We start from the raw sequence: 10,948 nt of genomic DNA on the forward strand, positions 1-10,948 counted from the left end.
TATTTCTAAATAATGAAATTCAACTTCTGTTTATGTAATAAGTTTTCAGGGTTTTATGGTATTAGAAAACCTAGAGGTATACTCTATTCTCTTGAAGACTATTTCTCCTGCTCTGGGATCCTTAGTGCCTATAAAATTTTGAGTAGAGCTGAGGCCTGTTAAACACTCCTCCTTTCATGTTAGTGTGTCTGCTGTTTTCATTCTTGTTTGGCTCATGTTTCAAGAGCCTTGTCAGGTAGACTAGATGGACACATCTTCTCTAATATGTACAGGAGACACAATCTCAGAGCAGGCTTACCCTTCCTAGGGTGCACACACTCATTCTACTTCCTCTTCTACCACAATCCCTAAGCCTATGATGTAGGAGATGGGTTGTAGATATATCAGTTGAGGCTTGGGCTTAACAACTCTGCATTTTGATCTGCTGTGATTTCTGTAGTGGTCTCCAACTTTTGCCAAGACAAGTTTTCTTGATGAGTGGAGATAACAACACATATTTTTAAGTATGAAGACAAAGAGTTGGAGTGTAGTTAGAAATCATGCTAGTTAGTGGCAGTTGAATGTTTTCCTCCACCATCTATGATGTGAGAAACCCTGGGCATCTGACTAAGTTTCCTGCACCAGGCAGGATTTCCTTCTATTGAGAAGGCTTTAAATGAAATGGTCAATTTATACCATCTCCTAATATAAATATTCCTAACTTGGATTCCAATATCTTTTACAGAGAGCTGTAAATGCATCTTTCAACATTAAGATGGAAAGAATTTGAGACAGCTTGGCTTCCAAGGACTCAAGTGTTTTCCCTAATCATTAACCTGAACTACAGTCTATGCAACTGTGGAAGTGAAACTCACAGGCCCTCGCTGTGCGAAGCTCCCTTGTATTAATTTCAATCATCATTAGTCTATTTAAACTAACTTTATTATTATCAGTTGGACAGTGCAGCTTAAGAAGAAATCATCTTCACAATAATGCACAGGTAAAACTGTCCAGTAGAATGGGATGTTTCCACATGAGAACACTGTATATATTACAGGCAGTGGGAATCTCCCCAGACCCATTCACACTATGCCAAGTATCAAAGAAAGATGGCAGGAGCAAAAATGAAAAAGAACAGCAAAAGAAAAAGACATTCTGGAGTCTGATGTCCCAGTTTTGCCAATCAGAGATTCACCCATCAGGGATTTACTTCCTGGTGAGGTGACACCTGAATGGCACTTGCCCCCTGCTGCTGCTCTGATGGGGACACCTGCAGACACAGAGAAGTAAAATGCTGGGCTCTGCCTTGAAGTTCAGCTTCTCAGTCACTCCACATTTCTAGGGACAAATAGGTAAACATGCAGCAATGGAAATCTAAATTAGATGATAAAAAAGAAATACACAGACTGCCTGGAAAAGGCTCATGCATGTGATTAGCTGAGTGCTGGGATTCAGGCATGTCACATGACCTCCATACAGAAAGGGAGTTTCCAACCTCAGGAAGATGCTGCACACAAAGCATTAGCTCTGCAGGGAATTTTATATTCATCAAGGATGAGGTCCACACAGCAGTGCCAACTCCTACAGAAATGTGCATGGGAAAGCAATGTCACTTAGGTTTGTAATCCAAGACACGCAGAATTGAGTTGAAATTTTATTAAAATGAGTCTTTTGTTTGTAAAAGGGATCATAGTAGATGATTGAAAATGATGTAACTTAATACTCTTTATCCATCATTGCAAACGGATATCAGGAGATTATTGGAAATTCATCTAATTAAATAACGTTTTCCCCAACATTAACATTGTGATCTGATTCCTCCAGCACATTCACAAATAACACAGGACCTGCCATTTCCAGGCTCCACTACAGAGCTTGCTATAAAGCAGGAAGACATGCAAATGGGCCCTCTCTCTGCTCAAGAAAAGCAGCCCAGTCCTGACCTTACAGCTCAGACAGAGGAGCTCAGCTGTGGATCCCAAGACTTCACTCAGGGATCAGCATGCAGTTGGGGCTGAGCTGCATTTTCCTTGTTGCTCTTTTAAAAGGTAATTTATGGAGAGCAGTAGATGCTGACTGTGTGAGTGGACATTAATATGAGGGACAATGGACATGTGCGATGATTTCTGGACCAGGATTTTTTTTGTGTTTTCAGGAGTTCGGTGTGAAGTGAAGCTGGTGGAGTCTGGGGGTGGCCTGGTGAAGCCTGGGGGATCCCTGAAACTCTCCTGTGCAGCCTCTGGATTCACCTTCAGTGACTACTGGATGAGCTGGTTCCGCCAGGCTCCCAGCAAGGGGCTGGAGTGGGTTGCAGAAATTAATGGAGACAGCAGTACCACAAAGTATGCACCGTCCGTGAACGGCCGGTTCACCATCTCCAGAGACAATGACAAGAACACTCTGTACCTGCAAATGAACAGTGTGAAGTCTGAGGACACCGCCACTTATTACTGTGCTAGAGACACAGTGAGTGATCTCAGTGTGAACCCAGACGTAAACCTCACTGTGAGGCCGCTCACGGCCACCAGGGGGCGCACAGCACACACTGAACACAGGTCCATTCCAGGAGATTATGCAGACAGGGTTAGAGGAAGCACCCATCAGGTGTCTGGGCTGCACTTTTTCTTGCTGTATTCTGGAAATTCTGTCTCCACGTGAGATGTGAAGGGATACAGTGTCCTCAAAACATTACATGTTCTCTTTGTACTATTTTAAAAATATGAAGCACAGTCCCCCATAACAAAATGCAAACCGACAGCTATGAGGACATAAAGGACATTAACACAGTCACTGAAATCACATGATAAGGAATTCCTGGACTTTCCTGAGTCCTTTCTTACTCTAGGCAGAGTGTTGTTCGGATTTCTTGATTATAATACTCATAAATTTGTGTGTAAGTGAAAACCAAGGGGAAGGTTCGGCCGAAATCATTACCATCAACCCTAGCAGGCCGGGAACCTTCCCCGAAACTTCCCTCCTCTCCTCTAACTGAGGACTGTGCGCTGTAATCCAGATGTGACCCAGCTGTGCTTTTAGCTAACTCAGTTTATTACTGCAGGACTTTCATCTCTGTTCATTGTGGAAATTTGTTTAAACTGATCCCTTCAGTTGTTGAAAGATGTGAATGAGTCTGGTAACTATGGTTTCAACACTGGGGGACAAAGAGATTTGTCATTGAAGCTTAGGGGCAGGTCATTTCTGCTGAATTGATGAGCTTCATGTTCAGTTAGAAACCCTATATTAAAGAAGGGTTATAAAGTGGGAGGGGAAAGACAGCCAATAACAACTATTGCCTCTGTATGTGTGTATACACACAAGCACACTCATCTGTGTACACAACTGTACAAACCCACAAGACTTTAAAACAGCACACAGGGGAGGCAGAGAGAGAGAGAGAGAGAGAGAGAGAGAGAGAGAGAGAGAGAGAGAGAGAGAGAGAGAGAGAGAGAATGAAAGCAAATAGTAAAATTGGTGTTCCATAAAACACCAATTTATGGAATTTCTACAAGAGTTTTTGAACAGGTAGTCCTTGCCTTATTGTCTATGATGTCTACTCCAGAAATCAATGGTTGAAGGTTGAACATGTGTGGCATTTCCATGAAATACCATGTTGTCTCTCAACATGTAGCATGCAGTTTCTATGTCACAATGTGTATAAATCTGAAAGAGACTGAACATGAAAAGAAACACAGACTATTATGCCATACATCACATTTCAGTCTCAGTGATAATCAAGGACAGACAAATCCTAAAGAAGCACTGTTGAATGAGTACGGGGACCTGGGAACATGTGTGTGCACAGAGAATGCATGGATTTCTTTGTGTCTGAAGCTATGTTCAGAAGTAGAGAGCTGGGGTCTCCCCAGCATTGTGAACGCTGTAATTGGCAGGTTTCTGCTCACATAAATGGTTGCTCATGTGAATTTCACACAAACCTAGAACTTGATGAAGATAGAGAATTAAATGAAAAACAGTGATTTGAATTGAAATTAATAAACCTATGAATGGTACAGTGAATACATCTGTACACTCCCATGGAGAAAAAACACATTTGAATTCTGAATGAGGCTGTGGGTTCATGCCAGAGAGATATAGAATCACAGAGGACACAAGAGACAAAAATGTCCATTCTCTTTCCTGTGTGAGATGTGGAGAGAACCATCTAATTCCAAGTCTCTAAGCTATGTCACTGACTGTGACAGATCTGTGCCCCCTCAGACCAGAAATCATTTAGCATCATGATTGACATTATAAGAAATATTGAAACATCCAACACAGGGGAGATCAATATCTGGAGAGAGCAACACCTAAATGCTCAGTAGAGGAAATGTTTCACATGGCACAAGAAATCACCATTGCTTATGTAATTATCATGCTAATAGCAGAAGTAAACAAAAATGATTTAAAGCATAGTCTGAAATTATCAGAAAATTATGTAATTCTGAAGTCTTTTCTTCCCCGTTTCCACGTCATGGATTGGCTGTGAGACAGGACTTTATTCTGGATAAAGGGAGCCATCATGATGATCTGACCATCAGCCTGGGGCCAGCATGCTGTAGGGAGTCAGTGTTCCATCGGGGCGCACCAAATAGACTTTATCCTTGAGGAAATGTACAGAAGGCCAGAGAGCACTTCCTGTGAGCCCTGGCTTCATCTCCCAGCCCAGTGTGCAGAAGAAACTGCAGGACCTTGGAGCTGGCTGTTGTTGGCTTTAAACACCAATAGTCACAAGAAAAAAGCAGACTGCATTGCTCTTTAACATCACTGAACCTGTGAAGAAATCCCTGGGCCCTGTGAGCTGTGACTTTCATCATTCTCTGTCCTTCTTCCCTTTCTCCAGGATGCTCAGCATCTGAGAGAATTGAGATAACTGACCATGTCTCTGCTACAGGTTATATTATCTGCTGCTGTTGTTTTTAAAGTTTTCAGAAATAGACAGCAGTGTAAACATGAAGCTGCCCATGTTGAATAATAGAATATCAAATATGTGAGGCAGGAGATTGACAGATTAGTAAAGTCAATGAAATACAACTCTCTTCCATGCAATTACAGACTGCATAACTGCCAGCCTGTAAATGACACACACTCTTGATTGCTGAATTCACACAGTTATCATCAGATGTGTTGCCTACTGAGGACCTGGGTCTTCTCATGTGGGCTCCTTTCTATGGTGAGCAGAAGTGAACTTCCCTGAGACATCCTGTGTACCTCATCTCACACCAGCTCTCCCTGAGACCCATAATTTAAGTCCTCCATCAGAGTCAGCTCCTGGTGAGGGAATGCAAATCTCTCCTTGCTCCACCCAAGCATAGGCTAAAAAGGCAAAGCTGGGCCTGGGCACTCACTGGTGTGCCACCATGGCCTTGTTTGCCTCCTCATTCCTGCTGCTGAATGTGCCTGCATGTGAGTTCCATGGATTCCTACTGCATGAACTCCCATAATTCACTCTGTGCCAACCTTACCTTCTACTTTTCCCCCACAGATGTCCTGTCCCAGGTTACCCTGAAGGAGTCTGGCCCTGGGCTGCTGCAGCCTTCCCAGACTCTCAGTCTGACCTGCTCTTTCTCTGGGTTTTCACTGAGCACTTCTGGTATCGGTGTGAGCTGGATCCGCCAGCCCTCAGGGAAGGTTCTTGAGTGGCTGTCAGACATTTGGTGGAATGATGAGAAGTACTACAACCCATCCCTAAAGAATCGGCTCACAATCTCCAAGGATAACTCCAAAAACCAGGTGTTGCTCAAGGTCACCAGTATGGACACTGCAGATACTGCCACATACTACTGTTCTCAGAGAGCACAGAGACACAGCCTCGGCTGACAGCTGTACCATATTTCAGGGTTGTTCTCCTCTGTTTCTTCCTAATGCAGGGCAGGGTGCTTGTGGCTGTGGCACAACTTTCCTGTGAGTGTTTGGGGTTTCCTCTTCACTTTGAGCTTCAGAGCCTGGGTTTCCTGTCATATGCCCTAACTCCCTGTTAAGATGATCAAAAATGAGGGTCTGTCTGTGTTTGGGTTTATTAGGATGAAGTGTGCCTGGTCTCTAAACAAGGTGCTTCAGAGCACCTTAGGTCCACTGAGTCTTAAACCTCAATCTTCACGGCAAATTTCAATTTGTTGTAATGCTCACCTTCAGTAAACAACTGGATATGTAGAAGATGGCTATTCGTGGATACACATTCTCAAGTTGAGTCATTGGCCAAAGAATCCTATTGAAAACACACAAATATTTCAGGCTACTACTGGTTGCTCCCCACAAACTGATGATAACACCCTATCATTGAAGGCACTGCTTATGTATTTCAGTGAGCAAAAATAATTTGAGCTTGAGCCCAAGTAAATACATCACCTCTCCTGAGGAGCATTCGCCAAGTTGGATGCACTTAGTATGCTATCAGCCAACAAATATGTTTATCCTTACAATTGACGGGGAGTTGGCAGAGAACAACAAATGAACACTGTGTGCAGATGAGAGACTTGGGAGCCCCGGGTCCTAAAAGGGTGATCTTCAATAACCTTCACCTCAGGACCAAGGAAACAATGTAGGGGCAGAGGTGGAAATATTGCAAGACCCAGAGGTGATGGGGGACTCCAAAGAAACAGTCTCCTCTGGACACAAGGGTCTGATGGACACATCAACTCAGGGAGACTGTAGAGGCAAGCACACAGTGTGCCTATGTGCAAACTGATTGGGTCCCAGTGCTGAAAGGAGAACTGGACATGGGCTACCACATCTAACCAAGAAGCTTCCTGAAGTTGGTACCTAATGGCATAATTAGTCTTTTCAGATTATCTCCCTGGTCTATATGAGGGCTCTTGAAGTTAAGCCCTATTTCCAGGAGTTAGATAAACAAAACTAACACAATGGCATATTTGTTCAGTGATTGTCTCTTTTTAAATAACTTTGTTTAGGATTTTTTGTCTTGTTAAACTTTTTATTGTGGATTTGCATTCCAATTTTGTGTTTCTCTCTCTCTTTCTCTCTTTCTCTCTCTCTCCCTCTCTCTCTCTCTCTCTCTCTCTCTCTGTGTGTGTGTGTGTATGTGAGAGGGAGAGAGAGAGAGAGATTCACTCCATAGCTCACAGCTAATTGTGTAACATTTAAGAGAACCCTCTGAAGCAGGCAACAGATATTTGCTCTTCAAAGTTTGTGTGAGGAGATACCATACCTAGAGGATAGTAAGGAATTCAACTGACATAACTTTTCATTCACTGCAACCTGATGAAAAAGCAAAAGCTATTGGATTTTAATAAATGTAGATTTTCCATATCCAGAGATAATTCTAAAACACACTGGATATTTATGTAGGCAGTTTGTGCTGAGTAAATGTGTTATTTACTACTGTGTGTGAAACACAGTGAGTAGTAATCTTTGGGATTCCAAACATAGACTTCTCTCTGTGGGGTGGTGAATACCAGAAAGCAGCAGTGTTCAGCATTTATGGACTAATAGATACCCTAGGAGCATGTCAGACAGTGTAACTGTCTCCTTGTGGTTTTGCAATTGCTTTTCCTATGCAACTGATGCTGAATTAAAAGTAGTGCATGAAATAACAGTGAGTTTACAAAGCACCCTCCTGTCTTCCTCCAACTGCAAAGTGGGATTGATCAACATGTTGAAAAATTTTGAAGTTCCTCATGCAGAAATGAATGTATTCTACAATTACAGTAATTTCAGTAGTTAATATGACTGCAAGAATTTAACTGAAGGACTATTCAGGTAGCGGCTTGAGAATTCTACTGGAATCACCTCATCATCTTATCCTTCAAGGAAGAGACCTCAGGCTTCCAAGCTAGTGATGATTCTGGGGAATATGAGGAAACATTCAGTACAGGTTGGTGAGTCATGGCATCATCAATGGAGACTTCTCATGATGTCAGACTTCATATTTACCATATTACTGTCCTCCTTCTGTGATGACACTGGCATTTCCAAGAACGCCTAGTGTCTGTGATTTCAGAACAGAGTTCACTTTCAGTGAAGAAATGTCTGGTTACTTCTCTAATTGCTGAATCTTAGAATTTATCAAATTCTATTTTTTCCAACTCTTAAGCCTACCATAGGCAAAGCGTATAATGGCTTGTTTAAGTGAAGTCTCTTGGCAGAAGACAGTATCTATACCTTATAATTGACTCTGTGTTTTTCTGGAACTATAGAGCTTCATAAGCAATGAATTTAATTTTTGTAGATGCCTATCAATGTGGAAACTCGTTCTCATGAGTGTTCTCATAGAATTGCACATTTTTGATGATTTACAGTAATTTATTTGTTATCAGGTATCCCATTCTTAAGAATTAAAGATTGGGTCCAAGTCTAATAAGCTTTCACAGACATTTCCCTTGATTTGTACAGTCTAGGTATTTCATCAGGAGACATGCTCCTCTCACAATACTGACCTATGATGTAATGGAGGAACGGAGTGTAGAAGTCATCTGTAATCACCTCCAAACATAATTTGCAGAGCAGACACTCCAGACATCTCCAGAAACAGATTTCTACTGCTTCTTGTTCCAGATGAGATATCTGATCACTGAGGACACCATAGTGTCTCCATCTGTTGGAGAATCAGAATGAGACATTATGATCCAGGTCCCAGAAGCATTCCTGTCTGCAAAGGGACTTGGGACATTCAGTGGTTCAGCAGCAGAAAATGGAAGCAGCACAGGAATGGAAGAAACTGTTGGGAGTTTATGATTAGTGAAAGAGGTCCAGGCAGAGAAGTGAGAAATGATCCTCAGAGTGAAGTTTGGCTGAGAATGCTAGGAATCAATGTGTGCATATTTTCAATGAAAACCCTACACAGTTTCACACACATTGCACCCACTCAGCACACATAGTGACACATTAATCTACCTCAGGAGAGGACGCTCACACCATCTCTCCACCATCCCACAGAGCCCAGATATTTGTCAATGAATTCCATTGTGAGAGGAGGCTGTCTCTGTGAACCCACACAGAGGAAGAAGGCAAAGACTCCTGTACATTGTCACCAAGAGAGACATCAGCACAGAACCATTATGGACTATGAAGTGCATCCTTACCGTTGACATAACTCAGACCAGATCAGAAGAAGCTGAAATTCCAGGGTAAGCTCATACAGCACTCTGATTGCAGGGACAATTCTTCTTTAATAAGGTTACCACTATGAGCAGAAATTCTTCTGACCAATGATAGAAGGGAAGCCATGTAACTGACTCGTTCCAGCTGCTTCTGTCTGGTAATGTTAAGCACAACTGATTCATGATTGTGAAGTTAGAAAAAAAAGCTGAAGGAATAGACTGGCTTTCAGTTGCACAAATATTTGACTTTATATGTGCAGTTATGCTTCTGATATTTAAACAGACATACACACAAAATCCTGTGAGTGATCTTGGCTTCTCTCATTCCTGGAAGCACATTTCAAATGCATCCTTCATATTGAAAATATTAAGTCTTGACAACCTTTACTAACACATTCTCTGTCTAGGAATAAGAGGACGCTGAACGTGGAAATGTAACCAGAATGAGATAAAGGTGTCTAAGGAGACCTACCCTCTAGCCATGCAGATCCTTGTGAGAGACAACTTCTCTCTGCTTTCAGTCCTGTAAATACATCCAAGTGCCGTTTGGGAAATATATGAGTCACAGTACAAATTGACTTGACTTTTACCCCTTTCTCAATGAGAATGTTACTCTCGAGTTGTTAACTTGTCTGTGAGAACAACAGTTGCTCGTCCTCTTTCTGTTGACTCCTGTAACTGAGTGTCTCAGGAATCAGGCATGGATACATGGGCTCTACATCTGATTGGTTGCTGCTCTACTCCATGCATATCTTAAGTCCCACAGGTCACATTCAACATATAAAACTCTATGTTCACATGAATCAAATAACAGTACTGTCATTTTCAATCCAATGCTCAACAGTTTCTGAGGAGGAATTGGTAGTTACAGTTCATGTAACACATGCTCTGTCTAAAGTGCTTTTCACTTCACATGTCACAGTGATGTATGAGAAGATTGAGACACGCCCACAGCACTGATTGGAAATTTATTAAATTGACTCCCAGGTTGACTACAGCTGAGATCTGGATTTTGAGTATTATGAAGTAGTTCAGAGAAATGGTCTGAGTTCATGAGTTACTCTAATACAACTTTACAGTAATATTTTCTAATTTTAAGCCCTTATAGGCAGGGAGAGTTGATCTATATTTATGTAAGGTTTTGTTGGATTAAATTCCTGCATTTTAATTTTTGTACTGCATAGTCCACCCTTGTCCTCATTTTTTTATTGCCTTGGAACCAGAAGTACATCAAGTACATCTGAAAATTTTAGGAAAAATGTTTATATCCACTGCAGCTCCTACCACAGAATTAAGACAGAACACCACAGGTTTATGTCCTCCATGAACAAGGCGTCTGAAACAAACATCAGTGATCCTGGTTAGAAATGAAGTTCTCTCTTCAGAAGAATCTGGTTCCTCCCTTCCCTACACTCAGGAATCAATGAACCTTGCATCTCTGAACTTCTGGCTCCTTCACCCAAAATTGATACCCAATGAGGTATGTCCTTGTGGATATATGTTTCTTTTATTGATTGATGAATAAATCACTGTTTGGCCAATAGAGGCAGGATGATAGGCAGAACTAGGAGGCGAGGAGAACTCTGGAAAATGTAGGCAAGAGAGACCACAGAGAGAAACCATGAAGGTCTTGATGTTACACCCACAGCATGTGCACAGACCTGAGGGAAGGGTAAGGATGCAACTCCTCAGACAGGATGAGGATTTGGACATCAGCATCCTTTGTTGGACCCAAATGTCCTCTACCTCCTTCTTTCTCAGATGGACTAGGTCTTATTTAAAGAATTTCTCTGTCCATGATTATGCAAAGCATGTGAGTCTATGAATGTAAATACAGGATGTCCACACTACCAACTACACATGAGCAGTGTCCTCTCCACAGTCACTGAGCACACAGGTACTCACCATGGGAT

At 42.0% G+C, this 10,948-nt stretch overlaps 2 gene segments (V, D, J or C); both read left to right on the plus strand.

Annotated features, from left to right (window-relative positions):
- Positions 1–1,981: 1,981 nt before the first annotated feature.
- LOC100756391 lies at positions 1,982–3,164 on the plus strand. The segment is given in 4 exon segments: positions 1,982–2,027; positions 2,135–2,445; positions 2,490–2,506; positions 3,119–3,164. Coding segments are annotated over 4 exon segments (420 nt in total).
- Positions 3,165–5,336: 2,172 nt separating this feature from the next.
- Positions 5,337–6,664, plus strand: LOC100756692. The segment is given in 3 exon segments: positions 5,337–5,382; positions 5,462–5,772; positions 6,503–6,664. Coding segments are annotated over 3 exon segments (519 nt in total).
- The last annotated feature ends 4,284 nt before the right edge of the window (positions 6,665–10,948 follow it).

Source organism: Cricetulus griseus, chromosome 5 (genome assembly GCF_003668045.3).
Source record: "Cricetulus griseus strain 17A/GY chromosome 5, alternate assembly CriGri-PICRH-1.0, whole genome shotgun sequence".
NCBI classification, from domain to species: Eukaryota; Metazoa; Chordata; class Mammalia; order Rodentia; family Cricetidae; genus Cricetulus; species Cricetulus griseus.